This window comes from Salvelinus alpinus, chromosome 21, assembly GCF_045679555.1.
Source record: "Salvelinus alpinus chromosome 21, SLU_Salpinus.1, whole genome shotgun sequence".
In the NCBI taxonomy this organism is placed as follows: domain Eukaryota; kingdom Metazoa; phylum Chordata; class Actinopteri; order Salmoniformes; family Salmonidae; genus Salvelinus; species Salvelinus alpinus.
Genome location: NC_092106.1, coordinates 14923627 through 14950561, shown reverse-complemented (window position 1 = coordinate 14950561; position 26935 = coordinate 14923627). Strand labels below are relative to the sequence as shown.

The 26935-nt window shown below is 41.7% G+C and overlaps 1 protein-coding gene and 1 pseudogene across 14 annotated transcripts in view; both read left to right on the top strand.

Moving 5' to 3' along the window:
* Nucleotides 1-1773: 1773 nt before the first annotated feature.
* On the top strand, nt 1774-13464 carry LOC139547496 (uncharacterized; annotated as a pseudogene).
* LOC139548568 (histone-lysine N-methyltransferase MECOM-like) overlaps nt 13374-26935 on the top strand; it is a 185187-nt gene continuing 171625 nt past the window's right edge. For all 14 annotated transcript variants that reach the window (XM_071358320.1, XM_071358317.1, XM_071358314.1 and 11 more), the window contains exon 1: nt 13374-13769. In XM_071358320.1, the coding sequence (XP_071214421.1) occupies nt 13733-13769 (37 nt within the window). In that variant the 5' untranslated portion in view covers nt 13374-13732. The remainder of the gene's footprint in view (nt 13770-26935) is intronic.

Here is a 26935-nt window from a genome sequence, read left to right as displayed (position 1 = left end):
AAGGTCAGTACCCTGTCTAGCCTTCCAGAAGTTTGAGAGGAAGACTGTGGCGTCTGAGTTGAAGCCCATCAAAGTTGTTTCACCATGGCACATGATCGGTATGCGTCCCAGTTCAAATGTTGCTCTGATAAGTAATTTTGTAATGGTTGCTTTATTTAACCACAGCAGAATTCAATATTATATAAGTTTACATACACCTTAGCCAAATACATTTAAAATCAGTTTTTCACAATTCCTGACATTTAATCAGAGAAAAGAATCCCTGTCTTAGGTCAGTTAGGATCACCACTTTATTTTAAGAATGTGAAATGGCAGAATAATAGTAGAGAGAATGATTTATTTCAGCTTTTATTTCTTTCATCACATTCTCAGTAGGTCAGAAGTTTACATACACTCAATTAGTATTTGGTAGCATTGCCTTTAAATTGTTTAACTTGGGTCAAACATTTCGGCTAGCCATCCACAAGCTTCCCACAATAAGTTGGGTGAATTTTGGCCCATTCCTCCTGACAGAGCTGGTGTAACTGAGTCAGGTTTGTAGTCCTCCTTGCTTGCACACGCTTTTTCAGTTCTGCCAACACATTTTCTGTAGGATTGAGGTCAGGGCTTTGTGATGGCTACTCCAATACCTTGACTTTGTTGTCCTTAAGCCATTTTGCCACAACTTTGGAAGTATGCTTGGGGTCATTGTCCATTTGGAAGACCCATTTGCAACCAAGCTTTAACTTCCTGACTGATGTCTTGAGATGTTGCTTCAATATATCCACATAATTTTCCTACCTCATGATGCCATCTATTTTGTGAAGTGCACCAGTCCCTCCTGTAGCAAAGCAGCTCCACAACATGATGCTGCCGCCCCCGTGCTTCACGGTTGGATGGTGTTCTTCGGCTTGCAAGCCTCCCCCTTTTTCCTCCAAACATAACGATGGTCATTATGTCCAAACAGTTCTATTTTTGTTTCATCAGGCATTTCTCCAGAAAGTACCATCCTTGTCCCCATGTGCAGTTGTAAACCGTAGACTGGCTTTTTAATGGCGGCCTTTCAGGTTATGTTGATATAGGACTCGTTTTACTGTGGATATAGATACTTTTGTACCTGTTTCCTCCAGCATCTTTACAATGTCCTTTGCTGTTGTTCTGGGATTGATTTGCACTTTCGCACCAAAGTACGTTCATCTCTAGGAGACAGAACGCTTCTCCTTCCTGAGCGGTGTGACGGCTGCATGGTCCCATGGTGTTATACTTGCGTACTATTGTTTGTACAGATGAACATGGTACCTTCAGGTGTTTAGAAATTGCTTCCAAGGATGAACCAGACTTGTGGAGGTCTGCAATTTTTTTCTTCTGAGGTCTTGGCTGATTTCTTTTGATTTTCCCATGATGTCAAGCAAAGAAACACTGAGTTTGAAGGTAGGCCTTGAAATGCATCCACAGGTACACCTCCAATTGACTCAAATTATGTCAATTAGCCTATCAGAAGCTTCTAAAGCCATGACATAATTTTCTGGAATTTTCCAAGCTGTTTAATGGCACAGTCAACTTAGTGTATGTAAACTTCTGACCTTCTGAAATTGTGATACAGTGAATTATAAGTGAAATAATCTGTCTGTAAACAATTGTTGGAAAAATTACTTGTGTCATGCACAAAGTAGATGTCCTAACTGACTTTCCAAAACTATAGTTTGTTAACAAGAAATTTGTGGAGTGGTTGAAAAACGAGTTTTAATGACTCCAACCTAACTGTATGTAAACTTCCGACTTCAACTGTATGTTTTCAACACCCATCTGAAGACCCCCTCTAGTGAGAGCCCGGTTTTGCTGACGGAGTTCACCTTGACCACCCAGTCAAACAGGGAAAGGACTTGCAGGATGATGTTCGAGGGCCTCGGCGTCCCTGCATTGTACCTGGCCTCTCAGTCGCTCCTGGCCCTGCTGTCTTCAGCCAGGGTGACCGGTTATGTGGTGGACTGTGGCTACAACGTCACCTATGCTGTCCCAGTGTTTCAAGGGCCACTGCCTCCCCCACGCTGTGCACCAGCTGGTCCAGGGAGGGCAGGGTGTCACGGCCCTCCTGACTCTGCTGCTGAAGGAGTCCGGAGCTCAGTTCTCCAGCGCCACACTTAAACATGACATTGTGACAAACATCAAAGAGCACATGTGTTACGTATCCACTGATCCCTCCTCAGAGACAGCCACAACCATCATCAACAGTGCCGATGCGGACTATCAGCTCCCCAACGGACAGATGCTGAGGATCGGCAGCTAGATCCTCTTCTCTCCTCAGACTGTCCGCATGGTGACACAAGGCATCCCCAGCCTTCTGGTGAGCTCTGTGTTGGAGAACGATGCAGACCTGCGGCAGCTGCTCCTAGACAACGTGGTCCTGACAGGGAGATCCAGCCTCCTTCCCGGGATGGGCCACAGACTGAGGGAGGCCTCAGCTCTGGCACTGCCAGGGGACTGCATGGGGCCAGTCCATGTGATGGATACTGCCTGGCTGTGGGGCTCCCTCATGTCCTCTTTCTCCATCTTTGGAGACATCTGCATCAGTGCCTTGGAGAACCAGGAGATGTGTCCATCACAAGTGCTGGGTGGGTCCATCACAAGAGTGATGCCTGATGCCTTTCCCTGGCCTGCTCACCAGAGACAATTAAGTGAAACCCTGATTCTGATTAAAGGTATTTTTCGAAATGTTTTCCAAGGAGAATAAACAGCACAAAATAACTTGGATATAGCATAGGCTGCGAGGGGGCAGACATAGGTTGAAAAGAAAAACTCAAAAAGTAAAAACACATTGGCCTATGGGATTAAGAGCTCATGTTTGGTATTGAAATGAAATTATTTGATTCCATGCTAATAATAATGAGGTTTTTTTTTCTGTCACCATGGCATACAAAGCTGTCTGATTCCTTTATGCATGTCTCCAGAAACCATTATGCACACTGCAACCGGGAAACTGACTACCATCCTACTCCACTGTCTGCTCTTACGGGAAACCCCAGATAAATAACGCTGATTGAACGACAGATTGATTACTTGTCAGGTCTCTTAGTTGAAGAGACTTGTGCATTGGAAAAGTCGATCAGAATTGATGAGGACGGATCTGTAACCTGTCTGTGACCTAATCGAGATGCTGAGCTCGAGGATAAACGACTGCCCGTAGACATCCCCGCCACACCATGTCCATAAATACTTATCCAGATTGTCTCAAGAGCGCATCGTAATCCGTCCCCTAGATAGGTCTACCGGGAATCACTGTTAAAATGCACTCAACTATCTGCCTCACCAAGATGTCAATAGAGTTTGTTTGCTACTGAAATACTGGCGTTGAATGTATACATTTCCCTCAATGTATTGCCAGTGTTATCTACGTATCTATACCTCAGTTGTTGTAGATTACATTATGTATAGTTACGTAGAAAACAGTTTGCGTTTCATTGCATTATTGTAAACTGTGCCGTTTATTGAGCACTAGATGTCGGTACAGTATTAGGCAGAAACAAACGCTAGACATATTGAATTTTAAGAATCTGTCATCAGTGCACACACTTGTTGTTGGTTTGGGTGTAATTTACTATAGCTGGGGTAAACCGTTAAGAATTTTAACACCTCCAATCCTAAATGATGTGTCAGGATGTACAAATAGTGATATGTATACACTTTCTATAGCAGACTGTCCACCAGCGCAGAAATTGTCCTTGCAAACCTTTGTGTCTTGCCTTTAGTAGGTCTAGGTCTATTCCATTTCCGTATCAGACATTAAGATACAGTAAATACATATATATACTTTTTAAAATAAACATTTACCTTGGAGAGAAGTGCAAATTATGTTACAGAAATTGCATGAAATGAATACAATCTCAACAAAAAGTCAAATGGTTTGGGGAGAATATTTGGTTGCAGTGGTATAAGCTATATGCCAATGCCAATGCCAATTGCTCTTATTTGATTGCTGTTGATGCAGAGATGCACACATTGACACGCAAAGACATATTGTTTTGTTAAAGCACACAACAGTATTTTGATACTGTAGCCTACAGTACTTAGATCAGTTCTACCTAATTTCCATCAACATGTTAAATGTGCAACCAGAGGGAAAACAATTCTAGGTCACCTGTACTCCACACACAGAGACAAGTACAAAGCTCTCCCTTGCCCTACATTTGGTTAATCCGACCACAAGTCTATCTTCCTGATTCCTGCTTACAAGCAAAAATTAAAGCAGGAAGCACCAGTGATTCGGTCTATAAAAAAAGTGGTCAAATGAAGCAGATGTTAAACTACAGGACTGTTTTGCTATCACAGACTGGAACATGTTCCAGGATTCTTCTGATGGCATTGAGGAATACACCACATCAGTCAGTGGCTTTATCAATAAGTGCATCGAGGACGTCGTGCCACAGTGACTGTACGTACATACCACAACCATTAGCCATGGATTACAGGCAACATTCGCACTGAGCTAAATAGTAGAGCTGCCGCTTTCAAGGTGCGGGACTAACCCAGAAGCTTATAAGAAATCCTGCTATGCCCTCAGACGAACCATCAAACAGGCAAAGCGTCAATACAGGGCTAAGATTGAATTGTACTACACCGACTCCGACGCTCGTCTTATGTGGCAGGGCTTGCAATCTATTACAAACTACAAAGGGAAGCACAGCCGCGAGCTGCCCAGTGACACGAGCCTACCAGATGAGCTAAATCACTTCCATGCTCACTTTGAGGCAAGCAACACTGAGGCATGCATGAGAGCTTCAGCTGTTCCGGACGACTGTGTGAGCACGCTCTTCGTAGCCGACGTGAGTAAGACCTTTAAACAGGTCACCATTCACAAGGCTGCGGGGCCAGACGGTTTACCAGGACAAGTGCTCCGTGCATGTGCTGACCAACTGGCAGGTGTCTTCACTGACATTTTCAACATGTCCCTGATTGAGTCTGTAATATCAACATGTTTCAAGCAGACCACCATAGTCCCTGTGCCCAAGAACACAAAGGCAACCTGCCTAAAAGACTACAGACCCGTAGCACTCAAGTCCGTAGCCATGAAGTGCTTTGAAAGGCTGGTAATGTCTCACATCAACACCATTATCCCAGAAACCCAAGACCCACTCCAATTTGCATACCACCCAAACAGATCCACAGATGATGCAATCTCTATTGCACTCCACACTGCCCTTTCCCACCTGGACAAAAGGAACACCTATGTGAGAATGCTGTTAATTGACTACAGCTCAGCGTTCAACACCATAGTACCCTCAAAGCTCATTGTCAAGTTTTGACCTCTTTCTTGTGCAATTCCCCACTTGAAAAGGACAGTCCCTCCACATGAAGATTTTAACTGGATTTCACTCAATAAACAGCCATGGAATCAGTTGTTCGTCTTTTATTTACCATTCTTTGGTTGGCAGTAAACAGGTGAAAAACCTCAAAAAAGAGATGACAAATACAAGTTATTATTTGAGTTGCCAGCCTAATTAAATACACAAAATTATCCACATTCACCTCAGATTAACACATTTCTGCCATTATAAAATACAAGGTTTCCACTTTTAAGCAAATGTTTTCCAAAAAATAGAAACCCACCATTTTTAATCAAATGAGCAGAATCAGTATATTTTTATCTAAATTTGCATTTTAGCCAAATACATTCAAAATATTTTTAGTAGTAAATAATTACATTTATTTTCTAATCAGTAGTTTTCAGCAGACAAATCTTACAATTTTTAGCCAAAGATTTTTTAGACTATACATTTGTTACTGAATTAAGAACTTGGTTTACTAAGATTTCTACAAAGTTTAAATTACTTTTAACCATTTCAAACAAGTTCTTTATCAACAATGAATTTGGCTCTTCTTACTTCTCCTTTATACCCCACAAACAACATTTGAAGTTATAAATACCACTGCAAAAGTCCTATCAAAGTTAAGAGTTAAGCGTCTGTGTTTTCCAGAGTATCATTAGCAGTGCACTGCTTAAGTCAGTCTAACCAAACATGGCCAATATGGCGCTTACCGGCTGTCTTTCACAGTTTTGTAGAGGGCTTGGACTTGCACAGTCACCTTGATCACAAAGATGAAGCTTCCTTGGTCTTGTGGTTTTATAAATGTTCCTTTCACTGCGGTCTAAAGACAACAGCAGAGCCAGGTGCTGGCACGCCCTGATTGCCTGGAAGATTTGTTCCACCTGGTTCACCACTGATTGAAGGAGGAGGAGTTTCACCACTGAGGAGCTCCCAGGCAGTTTGTCAGCACACTCATCACCAAGCTAAGGATCCTGGGACAAAATACCTCCCTCTGCAACTGGATCATGGACTTCCTGATGGGCCATCCCCAGGTGGTGAGGGTAGGTAGCAACACATCTGCCACACTGAAGCCCCCCAGGGGTGCATGCTCAGTCCCCTCCTGTACTCCCTGTTCACCCACGACTACATGGCCAGGCACGACTCCAACACCATCATTAAGTTTGCAGACGACACAACAGCGGTAGGCCTGATCACCGACAACGACGAGACAGCCTATAGGGAGGAGAACAGAGACCTGGCCGGGTGGTGCCAGAATAACAACCTATCCCTCAACGTAACCAAGACTAAGGAGATGATTGTGGACTACAGGAAAAGGAGGACCGAGCACGCCCCCATTCTCATTGACGGGCTGTAGTGAAGCAGGTTGAGAGCTTCAAGTTCCTTTGTGTCCACATAACCAACAAACTAGAATGGTCCAAACACGCCAAGACAGTCGTGAAGAGGGCACGACAAAGCCTATTCCATCCTCAGGAAACTAAAAATTATTGGCATAGGTCCTCAGATCTTCAAAGGTTCTTCAGCTGCAACATCGAGAGCATCCTGACTGGTTGCATCACTGCCTGGTACGGCAATTGCTCGGCCTCCGACCGCAAGGCACTACAGAGGGTAGTGCGTACGGCCCAGTACATCACTGGGGCTAAGCTGCCTGCCATCCAGGACTTCTACACCAGGCGGTGTCAGAGGAAGGCCCTAAAAATTGTCAAAGACCCCAGTCATAGACTGTTCTCTCTACTACCGCATGGAAAGCAGTACCGGAGTGCCAAGTCTAGTACAAAAAGGCTTCTCAACAGTTTTTACCCCCAAGCCATAGGACTCCTGAACAGGTAATCAAATGGCTACCCGGACTATTTGCATTGTGTGCCTCCCCACCAACCCCTATTTTACGCTGCTGCTACTCTCTGTTTATCATATATGCACAGTCACTTTAACTATACATTCATGTACATACTACCTCAATTGGCCCGACCAACCAGTGCCCTCGCACATTGGCTAACCGGGCTATCTGCATTGTGTCCCGCCACCCACCACCTGCCAACCCCTCTTTTACGCTACTGCTACTCTCTGTTCATCATATATGCATAGTCACTTTAACCATATCTACATGTACATACTACCTCAATCAGCCCGACTAACCAGTGCCTGTATGTAGCCTCGCTACTGTTATAGCCTTGCTACTGTATATAGCCTCGCTACTGTTTTTCACTGTCTTTTTACTGTTGTTTTTATTTATTTACTTACCTATTGTTCACCTAATACCTTTTTTGCACTGTTGGTTAGAGCCTGTAAGTAAGCATTTCACTGAATACATCTGTTGTATTCGGCGCACGTGACAAAAAACTTTGATTTGATTTGATTTACTTTGCACACTCTTGGCCTTCTCTTTTTTTTAATTTTTTTTATTAATTTAACCTTTATTTAACCAGGTAGGCAAATTGAGAACACGTTCTCATTTACAATTGCGACCTGGCCAAGATAAAGCAAAGCAGTTCGACACATACAACAACACATAGTTACACATGGAGTAAAACAAACATATAGTCAATGATACAGTGAAAAAAAAATAAGTCTATATACAATGTGAGCAAGTGAGGTGAGATAAGGGAGGTGAAGGCAAACAAATATATGTATAAATAAATAAAAATATAAAAAGGCCATGGTGGCGAAGTAAATACAACACAGCAAGTAAAATAAAACTTAAAACACTGGAATGGTTGGTTTGCAGTGGAAGAAAGCGCAAAGTAGAGACAGAAATAATGGGGTGCAAAGGAGCAAAATAAATAAATAAATACAGTAGGTAAAGAGGTAGTTGTTTGGGCTAAAATTATAGATGGGCTATGTACAGGTGCAGTAATCTATGAGCTGCTCTGACAGCTGGTGCTTAAAACTAGTGAGGGAGATAAGTGTTTCCAGTTTCAGAGATTTTTGTAGTTCGTTCCAGTCATTGGCAGCAGAGAACTGGAAGGAGAGGCGGCCAAAGGAAGAATTGGTTTTGGGGGTGACCAGAGAGATAAACCTGCTGGAGCGCGTGCTACAGGTAGGTGTTGCTATGGTGACCAGCGAGCTGAGATAAGGGGGGACTTTACCTAGCAGGGTCTTGTAGATGACCTGGAACCAGTGGGTTTGGCGACGAGTATGAAGCGAGGGCCAGCCAACGAGAGTGTACAGGTCGCAGTGGTGGGTAGTATATGGGGCTTTGGTGACAAAACGGATGGCACTGTGATAGACTGCATCCAATTTATTGAGTAGGGTTTTGGAGGCTATTTTGTAAATGACATCACCGAAGTCGAGGATTGGTAGGATGGTCAGTTTTACAAGGGTATGTTTGGCAGCATGAGTGAAGGATGCTTTGTTGCGGAATAGGAAGCCAATTCTAGATTTAACTTTGGATTGGAGATGTTTGATGTGAGTCTGGAAGGAGAGTTTACAGTCTAACCAGACACCTAGGTATTTGTAGTTGTCCACATATTCTAGGTCAGAGCCGTCCAGAGTAGTGATGTTGGACAGGCGGGCAGGTGCAGGCAGCGATCGGTTGAAGAGCATGCATTTAGTTTTACTTGTATTTAAGAGCAATTGGAGGCCACGGAAGGAGAGTTGTATGGCATTGAAGCTCGCCTGGAGGGTTGTTAACACAGTGTCAAAAGAAGGGCCAGAAGTATACAGAATAGTGTCGTCTGCGTAGAGGTGGATCAGAGAATCACCAGCAGCAAGAGCGACATCATTGATGTATACAGAGAAGAGAGTCGGTCCAAGAATTGAACCCTGTGGCACCCCCATGGAGACTGCCAGAGGCCCGGACAACAGACCCTCCGATTTGACACACTGAACTCGATCAGAGAAGTAGTTGGTGAACCAGGCGAGGCAATCATTAGAGAAACCAAGGCTGTCGAGTCTGCCGATGAGGATGTGGTGATTGACAGAGTCAAAAGCCTTGGCCAGGTCAATGAATACGGCTGCACAGTATTGTTTCCTATCGATGGCGGTTAAGATATCGTTTATGACCTTGAGCGTGGCTGAGGTGCACCCATGACCAGCTCTGAAACCAGATTGCATAGCGGAGAAGGTATGGTGGGATTCGAAATGGTCGGTAATCTGTTTGTTGACTTGGCTTTCGAAGACCTTAGAAAGGCAGGGTAGGATAGATATAGGTCTGTAGCTGTTAGGGTCAAGAGTGTCCCCCCCTTTGAAGAGCTTGACCAGCTTCATGAGGTGGTCACCTGGAATGCATTTCAATTAACAGGTGTGCCTTGTTAAAAGTTAATTGGCGGAATTTCTTTCCTTCTTAATACATTTGAGCGATTCAGTTGTGTTGTGACAAGGAAGGAATGGTATACAGAAGATAACCCTATTTGGTAAAAAGACCAAGTCCATATTATGGCAAGAACAGCGCACATAAGCAAAGAGAAATGACAGCCCATCATTACTTTAAGACATGAAGGTCAATCAATACAGAAAATGTCAAGAACTTTGAAAGTTTCTTCAAGCGCAGTCGCAAAAGCCATCAAGTGCTATGATGAAACTAGCTCTCATGAGGTCCACCACAGGAAAGGAAGACCCAGAGTTACCTCTGCTGCAAAGGATAAGTTCATTAGAGTTAACTGCACCTCAGATTTGGAAAGCCATAGTCAGTCAATAAATAATATAATAATACTCGTAGGAAAGGTTTTCATCTTTAGCTCACAATCTGTGGATACTACAGATACGATTAGAAATGTTAGAAAATGATGTAAAACATCACAGCACAATGGAAAAATATATGGCACATGGAAACCAAACGAGGGTGGTCTATGATGATAGGTGGGATGGACTGAAAGTGGCTGAGGGTTGAGATTAAAGAGTTTATGTTTGGTAAAGTATTATTGTTATGTGACTGCTTTATATAAAAGTACCATCTATGTAACATGTGTATACAAAATGTGTATACAAAATGTGTATGTAAAATGTATGTATATGTAGCAAAAAATCTGTATAAAAAACTAAAAGATATTTGTCCTCTGAAGAGGGGTAAATAATTGAAATATAATAATAATCTTTTTTTTACTGCACCTCAGATTGCAGACCAAATAAATGCTTCACAGAGTTCAAGTAACAGACAAATCAACTGTTCAGAGGAGACTGCGTGAATCAGGCCTTCATGGTCGAATTGTACTGTAAAATTAAGCATAATGATTATGACTCTAGTTTGCCGGAAAAGGCTGTTTCAGTTATTTGAAAAACGCAAAATTCTCAAATGTATGAATGGGGGCTCAGCCCCCCCTCCCGGTCCGCCCCCCAGGCATCCTCACATATTTTGTGCCCGCTAAATTTTTCAGGTGCATTATAGCCCTGCTCATCAGCAAACGGTGGAAATATGAGCACCTCAATATCCAAGTAGCCACTTAACAGTGTAGCCTAATATTAATTTTGATCGAAAAGTAGAAGGCTATAGTGGATGCTTTTCAATGGAGTGGAAATCCAGGAGCGAACAGTTGCAGATTATTTATGTGTATCTCTACTCGAACGGAAAAGTCAGGCAGAAAGTTGGAGTTCCCCGTGGTGCTTTGGCCAGGCTTGCGGATGTAGATTGTGTTGAATGTGTGTTGGTACCAGAGCTCACTGGTCGATATAGGTTAAAAAATACTCTCACTTCCCTCCACGGAGGGGCAGTGCTCACCGGGCACTAGCGTGCTCCACTCTCGGCCTTTTCGCGGGCTCACACCCCTTACAAAGTTGTTTCCCACCAGGCATCATATGAATTATTACAAGTAAATAATAGCAGGAAATGATGGCAATGTGATTATACTCACTAAGTTATAGGTAAAAATTGTTGGTGTAAAAACACAAGCAGTAAGGCATGATTATTTTAACACCCAGCACACGTTTTGGTCAAAAGCATAACATTTTGGTCAAAAGGCACAAGAACCAGATTCAAAAGCAGTTGCACATATAAGAGTTAAAAAACAAGTTATAATAATAACTATTATTATTAGGCTATTATTATTATTAAAAGTAATATTATTGTCATTATTATTATATATATATATATATAATTATCGGCCTATTTAAAATGATTTTGTTATTAGTGTTATCATAATAAAAAGTATACGTTTCATAAATCAAAAGACTGCTCAGGCATAATTATTAGGCGCATACAATTGACTTGACAAATTATTATTTACATTTTTTGTGATGGGAGCATTTATACCGTATTATTATTTGTATATAATAGTATAGTCTACACGCTTTATCCTCGTGGTCCATCTCCTTATTTAATTTCAGAAACGTTTTGCCTGGGCATAGCATTGATATAATATCGCTGTTGATCACTTGATTGATTACCTTGCTCAAAGGTCACGCGGGTGCGCGGTCATTTCCTTGTGCCCGAGGCTCCCTTCTCACTTTTAGTCTAGCTTCGACAGCTCCTATTAAAATTATGTATTTATTTTAACACCCAAACATAACTAAATGCATTGAAATTAACAATCAATTACCCGATATTAACGTGCGTTCTTATTTTCTGCAGAAATTACGCAAGGAAACGCACTTAATTAGGTTAAAATAGGATCCAAACGTTGTGAACTGCCCAACCACTTTTTTCGATTGGAATTAAATTCGAACAATGGGACAAGCAAGCTAATAATTTAGCTATACTTGCAAAGGTTATTGAACCCAATGAATGTCTGATAATTACAACCCACTGGGCTGCACATATCTCTCCAGCGTTCCCTGGTCCTGCCATTCCGTGCCTCCGGGTCAGCGTGTCATAATAAAGTATGTATTCTGAAAGTGGTCTCGAGAACAGTGAGTTATTGCAATGAATGAAAACTGTTTCCATTTAGGCTAATTGAGGGCGCTGCCTAGAGCTGTAGCTGTGGGTCTGAAAGGCTGCATGCCTGCCTGCGTCTCAAGCCACACTCTCCAGCACACGGTGTACGTAATAGCTCCATTTATGTCATTACTTTGGGGCTAGGCTGAGGTATAACCACAATAAAGTACCTATATAAACCCTTCTTGACTTGGTGACTTAAATTACTTGGGGATTTCTCTAAACTGTAAGTATGTTGGATGAATAACTTGAGACAGTATTTCCTTAATGACACTTTTATGAACATTTAACATATAGTTTGACTGCAAATGTATTCGACTTAATTGGATAACACACACACACACACACCACGCACCACGCACGTGTTCTATTGATACAGTGGTACTGACTCAATTGCCCACAGTTATCAAGGACATATCCGCCTTTACACTTGAATTCAGATTTCAGAGAGGTATATTAGCCTAAACGGGGTCCTACCTATAGGCGTATACTTGATTGGACTAATTTGCCATATTGAAAGGTATATTGGACATCGGCCAAAAGGATATCTTATTTTTGTCGTTTACAATTTATATGATGTCATTACTTAAATCAATTTCAACATACTTTGGAATCAATAAATCGAGTTCACAAGCCATTAAAGTGTTCACGTGCAAGATCAACATGACCTCATGCGGATCTAATTAATGAGCAATTACCTTAATTATACTCAGTTTTAATTAATAGACAAATACACCTTGCAGTTAATATCTCTCCACTACCACTACACTGCAATAGCCCAATAAGATTGTTGAGGTTTTCATTGGATCAGTCTTATGTTGATTTCATTGGATCAGTCTTATGTTGATACGGTTGTGCCCAAATCCGATGAGAGTGAAACAAAATAAACCATTTCAATTGTGCAGCAGCCTCACCCAAAAGTTATAATAGACTATGCGAGTTCAACATTGATTTTGGTTATCAATTTGCATGCAAGCGATGGCATTTACGCGTGCACGCCAGCAGAAAGAGGTATTCGTTCAAAGTATTTAAAATATTAAGAATTGTCACCACTTCACAAAAAAAAGCCTCGGACAGCCTCATATTAGATCTGTCAGTCCAACTGCCCACATACCAGGGGAGGGGAGGAGGGGTTCATTCATTTCCTAGTGGTCGCTGTGATGGTCAAAACACAATTAAAACGTATAAAACATTTGATGAAAACGTTTCACATTAGTAATTTAGCCGAGGATTCATGAATGTGATTTAATTTAAGCACAATACGTAGGCATGCATGTTGAAAGTTTGAGAATAATAGTTCATTATAATAAATGTGTCCGGCTCTCCGTAGATCCGGGGTCGTGGCGTCTCCATTTCTGACTCAGTGATCTTTAAAGATCTGACACGAAGGGATCTCTCTCCGATTGCCATCTAACTAGATCAGTCATATCAAGAGATAAATCGTTCGAAACTTTTTTGGCGGTGCTGGTAGTTTTGTTATGCGCATGTGCGAAGGTGTCCAAACTGACAATGCTGGAGAGATAGCGAGTCTGGATTGAGAAACACAGAGAAAAGGACAGAGAAAAAAGAAAAAGGAGGAAAAGATCCAAGAAAAAATCTAACAAACCCACGCCGAAAGACTGGCATCATGAGGTCCAAAGGCAGGGCACGGAAACTGGCCACAAGTAGGTGCAATATCCCTTTCTTTGCCTTTTGAAACTGCCATCTTGTAAATGTGTAGTTATATCTCAGTTATCAATGCTGTTTCGCATCTACAAATGAGGTACAATATATTGTATCTTGTTACATGAGTGTCAGTAGAAAATATCTCCCACTCACGACTGAGCAGCGGTACAGTTTGGAGAAGTTTGGTTCAGCGGTTTCGAGTTGATGGTAACAGTGCCAGTTAATTTCGCGAATTATGAAAAATTAAATTGGCGTTATAAGTAATACAAAGTTGTGCAAACGGGAGAGGCACTTCCCAGGGAACCAACTACTATCGTTATTGCGTTGTGCTTTGTATAGTGGGCGCTACAGCGTTGGCCAATTCTCGTCCCGTCCTGCGACGCTGTTGTTGCACGCGCTTGGTTTCTGGCCACTTCAATTTGCAGGAGCGAATTTGAAAAGGCAGGTTGGCTCATTCAGATTTAGGAAACGAAAGATCCAGAATGAAAGACTTATGCATTTAAATATAATCAGGTACCATTGCTGGCGCAACGACAAATGCCAAAAACATATATTTTTGCCCTGTCTGATGTATCATAGAATAAATGCTTATGGGGTGTTCGCTCTAACTATTATTACGTTATAGCCTTGGGTTATTGCGCTGTATTGTATCTTTATTATGGTGCATTTAGTTTGAGCAACAAGTAAATCATCTTTGTTATAGAATTAATGTTACGGTTTGGGTACAAAACGTGTTTACGTTTTTATGTTATGCAGAAATGTAATGCCAGTTCTTTATCAACTATTGCCTCCCGCACCTTAATAAGTTGAAGTTATTTGTATTTTACCACTGCACATTGAGGGGCACCGAGGTTTTGAACACCAATATTGAGTAGCCTAATAAACTATTTTTGTAATTGTGAATTGGTTAAATTATTAGTCTGAGTTCTGGAAGCAATTCAACCCCCTTGGAGCAACACACTGATTTGGGTAAAAAGTGTTTACTCCAATAAACTGTTATTGTGGTCTACAGCAATCTACCAAAATGCACAACAATGTTTATATAAAATCTAGGCATATCAGCAAAATGGCAAGCGGATGCAGTAGCTATAATCATTATTTACATTCCTTCAGGTAGTTTAGGCTACACAAGTATAAACGTTTTCGATCATTATTTCAAATTGTGTATAGGCAATTTAATTGCATTTTCTGAGTCACTAACATCTCCAATTGTGTTTAACGTCTATGAATGTGTATAGCCTGTTGTCTAAGTTTTTACAGTATTTTTCAGAGAGAAAAAAAACGTTATAATTTTAAGTATATCATTTGAATGTTTTGAATGCTAGTTTCCTCATGTCTGGACAACAGTGTAGCCATAGGTCAACATCGGTAGGTTGCAGTCCTGGAGACAGGGGTTCGCGGGTGTTATTCTTTCAATAAACGTCCGCGAGACCTGACAGTCATCTTATTGTGTGTGTTTGTGTGTGTGTGCGTCACTTTCTGTCTATATATTTCTGCTACACATGGATCATTTCTCTGGACCTTTCTGGAGCTCAGACAGAGGAGAAAGGACCTAAAATCCCTTTCCTCTTTAGGATGTTAGCCTACTTGATTTAGGCCTACACACCACACTCAGTGGATGACACTCATCCAACCTGCAGTTTTATTTAGAAAATCGAATTGTGAGTGTTTTGTTAGTTCAAACAATTCTGGGCATCGTTTCCCCGTTGCGATGTAATTTAACGATAATCGTACCAGATGCATCTTTATTTACGAGCCAACTTTTTAAGTGTTTCCCAAACAAGCACGTAGAGAGAACGTTCGCTAAGTGCATGGTTAGACCATGTGTCGATGCTGATAGGATTGGAAGAAAAGCAGAGCTCCTCTCGGATCAGCTTTCTCCATTCAAATCAACATTAACATTATATTTATTCCATAATACTGACGATGGATCAGTTTCTAATCTAGAGAGATGTTATCACCTATGGCTACAAATAGGCTATTGAGGCGGCTCATTATGAGTACCCAATAATAATGATCTAAATCACAGATTGGGGCACATCATTGCCCACATGTTGTCACACATGAAATACATTTAGGCAAAAATCACAGACAGTAGCCTTGTCGCAAAATATAACAAAAATAGATCAAATATATTGTACATATGGCCTATATAGATAGGCATGTAGCTTATGTATCTTTTAATGCAGTCATCTCTGTTCTCATTTGAAGCATCAACTTCATACTGAAGTTATCTGCAGTCACCAGGTCCGGCCCAAGACTTTTGGGGGCCCTATGCGAAATGTTGTTGCAATTTCCTGCAATTCTACACATTATGCCATGGGGTGCAGAGATAATGTTGCAGTTTTAAAGTAACTTTGCTGCAATTCTACACATTTTGCCATTGGGCAGAGAGAAGACTTTACAGTTAAAAAAAAAAATAATAATAATATTAATAATAATGCAATTCTAGAAATTTTGCCATGGTGTGGATAGAAAAATGTGCAGTTTTACAGGTATTTTCCTACACATTTTTTACTTATGCCATGTTAATATGATATTTGAGTGAGAGTGACTTACAAAATCAATAGGGGCCCTGGAGGTCAGGGCCCCTGGCCAAGTGCCCTTCATGCCCGGTCCATAATTCGACCATGATTACTACAAGTTTAGATAGCTGGCTATACTAATTTACCAATCTAAAACTGGTTAACTGATATGGGCTAATTGAGTGACTGTCAGTGACTGACATAACAAGAGAAGTACTTCTGATGGACATCCAAATATAACAATTTCACCTTGTGTATTCTACTATTCTAACTCTCAACAGTAAGTTGACACCCCAACTGAGTTCCCTCAAAAATAATATATATATCGAATATACAGTACCAGTCAAAAGTTTGCACACACCTACTCATTCAAAGGTATTTTCAAAATGTTTACTATTTTCTACATTGTAGAATAACAGTGAAGACATCAAAACTATGAAATAACACATATGGAATCATAGTAACCAAAAGAGTGTTAAACAAATCAACATACAGTGGGGAGAACAAGTATTTGATACACTGACAATTTTGCAGGTTTTCCTACTTACAAAGCATGTAGAGGTCTGTAATTTTTATCATAGGTACACTTCAACTGTGAGAGAAGGATACTAAAACAAAAATCCAGATAATCACATTGTATGATTTTTAATTAATTAATTTGCATTTTATTGCATGACATAAGTATTTGATACATCAGAAAAGCAGAACTGAATATTTGGTACAGAAACCTTAGTTTGCAATTACAGAGATCATACGTTTCCTGTAGTTCTTGACCAGGTTTGCACACACTGCAGCAGGGATTTTGGCCCACTCCTCCATACAGACCTTCTCCAGATCCTTCAGGTTTCGGGGCTGTCGCTGGGCAATACGGACTTTCGGCTCCCTCCAAAGATTTTCTATTGGGTTCAGGTCTGGAGACTGGCTAGGCCACTCCAGGACCTTGAGATGCTTCTTACGGAGCCACTCCTTAGTTGCCCTGGCTGTGTGTTTCGGGTCGTTGTCATGCTGGAAGACCCAGCCACGACCCATCTTCAATGCTCTTACTGAGGGAAGGAGGTTGTTGGTCAAGATCTCGCGATACATGGCCCCATCCATCCTCCCTTCAATACGGTGCAGTCGTCCTGTCCCCTTTGCAGAAAAGCATCCCCAAAGAATGATGTTTCCACCTCCATGCTTCACGGTTGGGATGGTGTTCTTGGGGTTGTACTCATCCTTCTATTCCTCCAAACACGGCGAGTGGAGTTTAGAGCAAAAAGCTCTATTTTTGTCTCATCAGACCACATGACCTTCTCCCATTCCTCCTCTGGATCATCCAGATGGTCATTGGCAAACTTCAGACGGGCCTGGACATGCGCTGGCTTGAGCAGGGGGACCTTGCGTGCGCTGCAGGATTTTAATCCATGACGGCGTAGTGTGTTACTAATGGTTTTCTTTGAGACTGTGGTCCCAGCTCTCTTCAGGTCATTGACCAGGTCCTGCCGTGTAGTTCTGGGCTGATCCCTCACATTCCTCATGATCATTGATGCCCCACGAGGTGAGATCTTGCATGGAGCCCCAGACCGAGGGTGATTGACCGTCATCTTGAACTTCTTCCATTTTCTAATAATTGTGCCAACAGTTGTTGCCTTCTCACCAAGCTGCTTGGCTATTGTCCTGTAGCCCATCCCAGCCTTGTACAGGTCTACAATTTATCCCTGATGTCCTTACACAGCTCTCTGGTCTTGGCCATTGTGGAGAAGTTGGAGTCTGTTTGATTGAGTGTGTGGACAGGTGTCTTTTATACAGGTAACGAGTTCAAACAGGTGCAGTTAATACAGGTAATGAGTGGAGAACAGGAGGGCTTCTTAAAGAAAAACTAACAGGTCTGTGAGAGCCGGAATTCTTACTGGTTGGTAGGTGATCAAATACTTATGTCATGCAATAAAATGCAAATTAATTACTTAAAAATCATACAATGTGATTTTCTGGATTTTTGTTTTAGATTCCGTCTCTCACAGTTGAAGTGTACCTATGATAAAAATGACAGACCTCTACATGCTTTGTAAGTAGGAAAACCTGCAAAATCGGCAGTGTATCAAATACTTGTTCTCCCCACTGTATATGTTAGAGTTTAGATTCTTCAAAGTAGCCACTCTTTGCCTTGATGACAGCTTTGCACACTTTTGGCATTCTCTCAACCAGCTTCACCTGGAATGCTTTTCCAACAGTCTTGAAGGAGTTCCCACATATGCTGAGCACTTGTTAGCTGCTTTTCCTTGGACTCTGCGGTGCAAATCATACCAAACCATCTCAACTGGGTTGAGGTCAGGTAATTGTGGAGGCGAAGTCATCTGATACAGCACTCCATCACTCTCCTTCTTGGTCAAATAGCTCTTTAACATCCTGGAGGTGTGTTTTGGGTCATTGTCCTGTTGAAAAACAAATGATAGTCCCACTAAGCGCAAACCAGATGGGATGGCGTATTGCTGTAGAATGCTGTGGTAGCCATGCTGGTTCAGTGTGCCTTGAATTCTAAATGAATCACATACAGTGTCACCAGCAAAGCACCCCCACACCATCACACATCCTCCTCCATGCTTCACGGTGGGAGCCACACATGCGGAGATCATCCGTTCACCTACTCTGCATCTCACAAAGACACGGCGGTTGGAACCAAAAATCTCAAATTTGGACTCATCAGACCAAAGGACAGATTTCCATTGCTCGTGTTTCTTGGCCCAAGCAAGTCTCTTCTTCTTATTGGTGACCTTAAGTAGTGGTTTCTTTGCAGAAATTCGACCATTAAGGTCTGATTCACGTAGTCTCCTCTGAACAGTTGATGTTGAGAGGTGTCTGTTACTTGAACTCTGTGAAGCATTTATTTAGGCTGCAATCTGAGGTGCAGTTAACTTTAATTAACTTATCCTCTGCAGCAGAGGTAACTCTGGGTCTTCCTTTCCTATGACGGTCCTCGTGAGAGACAGTTTCATCATAGTGCTTGATGGTTTTTGCGACTGCACTTGAAGAAACTTTCAAAGTTCTTGACATTTTCCACATTGACTGACCTCCATGTCTTAAAGTAATGATGGACTGTCGTTTCCCTTTGCTTATGTGCGCTGTTCTTGCCATAATATGGACTTGGTCTTTTACCAAATAGGGTTATCTTCTGCATACCACCCCTACCATGTCACAACACAACTGATTGGCTCAAAGGCATTAAGAAGGAAAGAAATTCCACAAATGAACTTTTAACAAGGCACACCTGTTAATTGAAATGCCTTCCAGGTGACTACCTCATGAAGCTGGTTGAGATAAGGCCAAGAGTGTGCAAAGCTGCCATCAAGGTAAAGGGTGGCTACTTTGAAGAATCTCAAATAGAAAATATATTTTAACACTTTTTTGGTTACTACATGATTCCATATGTGTTTTTTCATAATTTTGATGTCTTCACTATTATTTTACAATATAAAAAATTGTGAAAATCAAGAAAAACCCTTGCATGAGTAAGTGTGTCCAAACCTTTGACAGGTACTGTATATCTTCTATAATTTTTTGGTCTGGTGCCCTCTATCATCGGGCCCTAAGCGACTGCTTATGTATGCCTAGAGCCGACCCTGGCAGTCACAGTCAGACAGATAGCCTAAACATCTTGATTCTATGTTTAGCGGCGATCTTATGTGAGTAAAGTGATGCAGAAGGGCAAAAATAATCTGATATTGCTCTTTGGCTGCTCTAGGAGGGGTCTGGATCACTTATAGATGTGCAAAGGTTTTTTAAGAACCATGTTACTAACGAATGCTCTGGGTAACACCTCGGCTAGTAAAGATACATTGTAAGACGGTTCTAACGATGATCTTAACGCTACGAAGGCTCTGGGAAAGGAGGCCCTGACTCAAAGATATATGTGTTATTCATGTAGAAATATATCCAGTTTACATGTTGTAGTTTACATGTTGTGTGCATGTTGTGTGCTGCCTTTTTGTATTAGAACCCCCCCCCCCCCCCCCCAGGGATTATGCGAGTATTTGTGGATTTTGTTCAGTGCAAGATACTAAATAAATTAGATACATTTTTCACATCTGTTTTTATCAAGTTTGGTTGGAAATTATATTGTCAGTGTGTTTCAAAATGCTCACCAAAATAATATTCAGAAGGGAAATTATTGGACAATTAGATTTGACGTTCAAAATACACTTAAATGAGTCACATTGATTTGACAACAGCAATGCGAGTCGAAGAGCTTTATAAACATAGGCCTACTTTTAATATGAAAAGTTTGTCAGGAAGAACTTTAAGAGCTACAATATACAGACAGGGACACTCATTTTTTATTTCCTGTGCTTCATGGATTTGTCTCGTGAACTTCGGTGTCATTGCGGTGCCTTTGGCCTTTGGCACCGAGGATCGGTCAAGACGGTATGAAATAAACCCAGCAGACAGTCCGCTCTCATCAGGATCTCTTACAGACTGTTGTTTATGGCAACATGGCCCAGTATTGGCATATTTACAGAATATACTTGAAAAGCAAACGATATGCATATTTTTCTGGGATCACTGACCAGGCAAAGGGCACGCACGCACGCACGCACACACACACACACACACACACACACACACACACACACACACACACACACACACACACACACACACACACACACACACACACACACACACACACACACACACACACACATCAACAATGGTTTTGTAGTGCATTTAGTACTGGTGTTGGCGCCTGCTGCAATCGGCCTAAATATTATATTAATTCCTTTGAAGGAATGTGCCAGGGTACAGCACCAGCCGGTCCGCACTTCCAGTTCCAGGCATAGTTCTAAATAATTTCTTACAATCTGAGAATAGGGGGGATAATTTGAGCGATATTTAAATATGATTATTTACTCAAGATGTAAGAGGAGGATTTCCAGGCTACCTATTAAGTCAGAGGTAGAGAATGTGAACGTTCTAATAGCTCGTTCTGGCCTGTAGCCAGCTCTGCACAATGTCAACAGTGAATATTTAAATTCCCAGACTCCCCATAAGAGGTCTGCGGGTAAATGTGTTCAGTGTGCGGCCTGTCCGGATAAGTTCTGTTCAGAGACATGTAGGTCTCGTCGCTCAACAGGGAGTGTTTGTGCTGGATCTCGATTGATGTGCGCATGGCAGGCAGATGATAAAACACAGTGGAGTGAGTTAATGGAGGGGGAGTTGGTACACAGTAAAAAAGGGGTTGTAAAAATTACAGTGTTGACTTATTTTAACCCAGGATGAGTATTTTCAACATTATGAGGAGTCAATGAGCTCCAGTGTCGGAATTAAATTGGAATGTAAAATTATGCAGGTATTGCAGTGTAAATTCAACTCAATTCAGTGATTAAATAACACTGGAGAGTGTAACTAAACCAGTGTTAAATATTATTACACATTTATGTGTGAATTTTAAATCAAAGACCAGTTTGTGTCAAATGTACTCTGAAAATGTGACACTACCTGTAGAGTAACTTTAATACTATGTAGACTGGGACCACATGTTTTCTGAAACAGTGTTGAATGTGTAGGTGGAGAGGTGGTAATAGAAGTGTATTTGTTGGGGGGAAATTAGTTCAAACTCACCCCCTCAAAAAATAATCTCAGCTAGGACTATAGGCTTAAGGTAACTCCATGTTACCAAAATTGCCTCTCAACTAAAGGCTCAGGGAGTAGTGTGAGATGTCTGACCCATAGTGCACCACTTGTAATATCCTCAAAAAGAAGATATAAGATTCATATGAATGCTGAATTGGATTGTAATTTTCCAATGCACACCCATGTATTTAAAACAAAATACTTTTGCTTTATTCACACATATATGAACGACATAGGTTTGAAACAATGAGAGGATATTAGGCATGCTCATGCCGCACTTCTAAATTCTATGTACCCATCGAAATAGTGTTAAACTAACACTTTTCCAAGTGTTCACAAACTAACACCCTAGAGTGTTTTGTAAAGCATTATTTGCATATTTCCCAGCATGTGAACGTGAACGTGAGCAATACCCACGCATGACTGTGTTTGTTAGTGACAGAGACATGCTTATTACATTCAATACATTTGAGTCCTGAAGCCTTCATCAAATGATTGCCTAAATGAATGTGTTTGAATTAAAAAGTTAGCCCATGGTGACCATATATGATGTATTTCAAAAGGCCTTTGGTTATGGTCTAGATATCCTCAACATTGTGACTTGATAAACTTGGCTAATGGTCCACACCAGACCTGCAAGTCACAATAAAACCATTTTTGAAGTGATTACTAATTCGTATCAGAATGAAGCCCGAAGGAGAATATCCCAAAATTGGAACCTTTTAAAACCCACCACAACCTGCATTTCGAAAGATTGGTAAGGTGAAAAGACTTGCTAACTAAGACTACCTAAACCATCTAAAGTGGAACAACCATCTCAGTAACGGGTAAAATAAGTCCAACCCCTTACATATGGGATTTGTTTTGGAAAATGTAAGTTATTTATCTGTGTATAGTACAAGATCAATGGATCAATCAATGTGCATGCAGAAACATAGATATTAAAACAAACTATTCTAAAACTCAACCGCCAACAAAGCATTCTGGGAAGAATGATAATGAGGCCCCTCCCACATCTTTTTCACTCTGAGAGAACTCAACACAGTCCAGTAACAACAACACCATGCAGTGTTGATTCAAATGTGATTCAAATAACACTTCATTTATTCACCACATGTGGTGTCAATTTCAATCCCACTGGTGTTAACCCCACTAGAGTCAGCACTCACAACACTTTTAAACTTATCACCGAGATTTTAACACTTGCAAATTTGCTGTGTGTGTGTCAGTTTATGTGAATAGTCCATAAATCAATGTCTCGCCATAGACCCTTGCACTGGATTTGAAATTGTATTAAATGTATTTGACATTTCTAAATAAAAACGTAGAAAAACATTTGTTTTATTTTGATTATTAGGTTATTTTTTGTTCCCTAATTGCTTTGGTGGCTTAGTATTCCCTCAGAGGCAGGAGTGAAGACTAGCTAAAGCTGATTGGAATAAGATATAATAGTTTTAAAATTGCAGGTCGACTCTGTGTGTTGAGGACGTGCTATTGAGAACTGGGGAAAATTGAGTCACTATACCTTACTCATCAATGTAAAGTGGGTGTCTGTGTGTCTGTGTATATACAGTGCATTCGGAAAAGTATTCAGACTGCTTGACACATTCCACATTTTGTTACGTTAGAGCCTTATTTGAACATTTATTAAATTGTTGTTTTTTCCCCCTCATCAATCTACGCACAATAACCCATCTTGACAAAGCAAAAACAGCTTTTTAGACATTTTTGCAAATGTATAAACATATATTTTTTTAAGTATCACATTTACATAAGTATTCAGACCCTTTACTCAGTACTTTGTTGATGCACTTTTGGCAGCGATTACAGCCTTGAGTCTTCTTGGGTATGACACTACAAGCTTGGCACACCTGTATTTGGGGAGTTTCTCCTATTCTTCTCTGCAGATCCTCTCAAGCTGTTGGGTTGGATGGGGAGCATCGATGCAAGCTATTTTCAGGTATCTCCAGAGATGTTCAATCAGGTTCAAGTCCAGGCACTGGTTGGGCCACTCAAGGACATTCAGAGACTTGTCCCAAAGCCTCTCCTGCATTGTCTTGGCTGTGTGCTTAGGGTCGTTGTTCTGTTGGAAGGTGAACCTTCGCTCCAGTCTGAGGTCCTGAGTTCTCTGGAGCAGGTTTTCATTAAGGACCTCTGTACTTTTCTCCGTTCATCTTTCCCTCGATCCTAACTAGTCTCACAGTCCCTGTTCTTGAAAAACATCCCCACAGCATGATGCTGCCACCACCATGCTTCACAGTAAGAAATATGCTATGAGACTCAATTTCGAGTCTCATAGCAAAGGTTCTGAATAGGTATGTAAATAAGGTATTTCTGTTTTTTTATTTTAAATACATTTGCAAACATTTCTACAAACCTGTTTTCACTTTTTCATGATGGGGTATTGTGTGTAGATTAATGAGGAAACATTTTATTTAATCCATTTTAGAATAAGGCTTTAACATAACAAAATGTGGAAAAGTCAAGGTGTCTGAATACTTTCCGAATGCACTGTGTGTGTGTGTATATATATATATATATATATATAGATGTGTGTGTGTGTGCGTGCGTGCATGTAGGCTGGCCTAAAAGCCCATTTATGTTTGATCCGAAATGTGGACAGAGGAACTGTATGCACGGTGTGACGCAATTCATCTGGAGGCATGCAGGCAAAATTAAACTCTGTACCGCATCGCTGTGTGCCTCTCAAATGTAACAATGTGGAGGGCTCAGTATAGCTCCACATTGACATGATTGGTGGTTTATGGTAGGTTAGGGCGCGAGGTCCTGTGTAAACATAAACTAACTTCCTTGACAGCTTCCTTCACAACAGCAAGAAGTATACATTCCCTGACTTCTCCAGAGTCCGTATCACCGTAAATGCTGTACGGCCAATGCAGATGTCGGATTGGCCACGTGAAAGAGTAGGCATTGCATGGTGAAAGTGACCGTACAGCATCTAATGCGATGCAGCCTCCGCAGACATCAGGGCTTTCATACGTATTGTGCTTACGGAGCAAAGCTATTGTGAAGGAAGTTGTCAAGGAAGTAAGTTTGTGTAACGCCCCCACCTACCGTCAACTCGCGCCAATAAATTAGCTTTAATTCTTCGCTCGAACGTGCATGTGTGTGTTGGTGTGAAAGCGCGCGGCGCATTCTGCCTGTCAGCTTCCTCCTTGCATTGTGCAATGGGCATCTCTCGTTTGTCTGGCGGACCTCATTAAAAGGGTTAATGTATCGTGCCATTTAAAAGGTGAGAGGAAGTGGGTGCGAGCTGAGAGACCCTGTTAAATAGTCGTTGTCCCCTCGCAGCACTCTTTGCATGCACTCCCGCTCCGTTTAGATCCAAAATTCGGTAAACAAATGTTCCGTATCTCCCTGCGCAATGATCCGTCTCAACTCGTCATATTTCATGCGCACTGTGAACGAGAATATGTTTATATTATCTCCTGCTTCAGCTCCTGAAAGTATAGGCCTAAAGTCTAAAATTGGATACATTACGTTGTTCATTCATAGGCCTAAATATTTCTTCCAAATGTATAGGTCTGATTTTAATATAGACCTTTCTTATTCTCAACCCAATTAGTAGGCTGTCTTTTTTGGGACAAAGTGGGGGCTGCATGGTTTGGTAGCATAAGGAAAACCTTTAACTTTTTGGGGGAAACACATCAGGGAACAAACCAGTCCTATCCCACCAAAATGTTGGCTACTTTGAGATGTTGAAATGGTCAAGAAACCCATTTGTCAGAAAAGAGTGGTAGGCTACTGTATTTGCCTGTCTCAGTAGTCAGTCATCTCAGTGTATGGTTGTTGTAACATTACCATTTTGTGCTTGTGTAGTATGTGCACAAAAAACATGCATCACTCTGTGTGTGTGTATGCGCATGCCTATGTTTAAATGTGGTAACGTGTAGGCCTATTGGGTCCTGGGGGTGCAGGGGGACAGTTCCCCTCATCCATCAACGCCCCCGTCTGCATGAGTCGCCCATCCACTTTCCTCACCCACTGTGTCTCTCTAACCCCCCCCCCCCCCCCCCGGTCTCTGATGTTAATGACACTGTGACCATGCCACTATGCTGTAAACAGTTAGGCCTAGTCACTAGGTTAGTGGTTTGTTTATGTGTTGTTGTCAGGGCGATGAAGGATGGCCCTGTCAGTGGGCTTCAGGAGCCCCTCGTCCCCCGGGTTGGTCCCTGGGGGCCCGGCTCAGTGGGTAGCCCTAGGGAACCGTGTCACAACATCCCCTCCTCTCACTCTATCTACACTGCAGAGTCTGGCATCTCCAATCACTGTTTAAAGAAAGACAAATAAACCTATATGTTTGTGAGTGTGTGTTTGTACGGCTTTTTATATATTGAAGTGGAAGCTAAAAAAGTGAGTGTATTTGTAGCATCAAGTGATGTGCTCTGTGTGTGTGTGTGTGTGTGTGTGTGTGTGTACGCGGCACTGTGCTGTGATGGGTGAGGCGGGAGGGAGGAGGGTAGGTCTATGGCACGGCGACCCAGAGTGTGGGAACACCAAGGGAGGAGGCTGGGGGGATGGAGGAGGAGGCACCATGTCAAGCCTGGGAACCAGTGTGTTTACCGCAGGGAAACTGTACCAACACAGAACAATGAGCTAACCTTACCCCCTTCTAAATAAAAAAGTCATTTCTGCTTTCTTCCCAAAGGTCAGTGAGTTAGAGATAGGGAGGTTAACACAAAAGGCTACAGTCTGCCCGGCGACTACAGTCTGGGCCACTCGGGTGCCAAGGCTGAGGTCATTATCAACAGCAGGCCCAAGCTAAGCATATTTTTATAGATGTGTGTGTGTGTGTGTTAGAGAGAGAGAAAGAGGAAGATACAGAGAGTGAAAGAGGGGGAGATAAAGAAACATAAAAAAACATGTCCTCTTATGTACGAAAAGCATGTACCATGTGTTTATGTGCACAATTTTTCCAATAGATTCCATTCCTGTTTGTTCCCCAAACATCTGATTGATTTGTGTGTCTGAGTGCAGTAGTTATTGCGTGGACACATTGCTGATGGTGCAGTCCC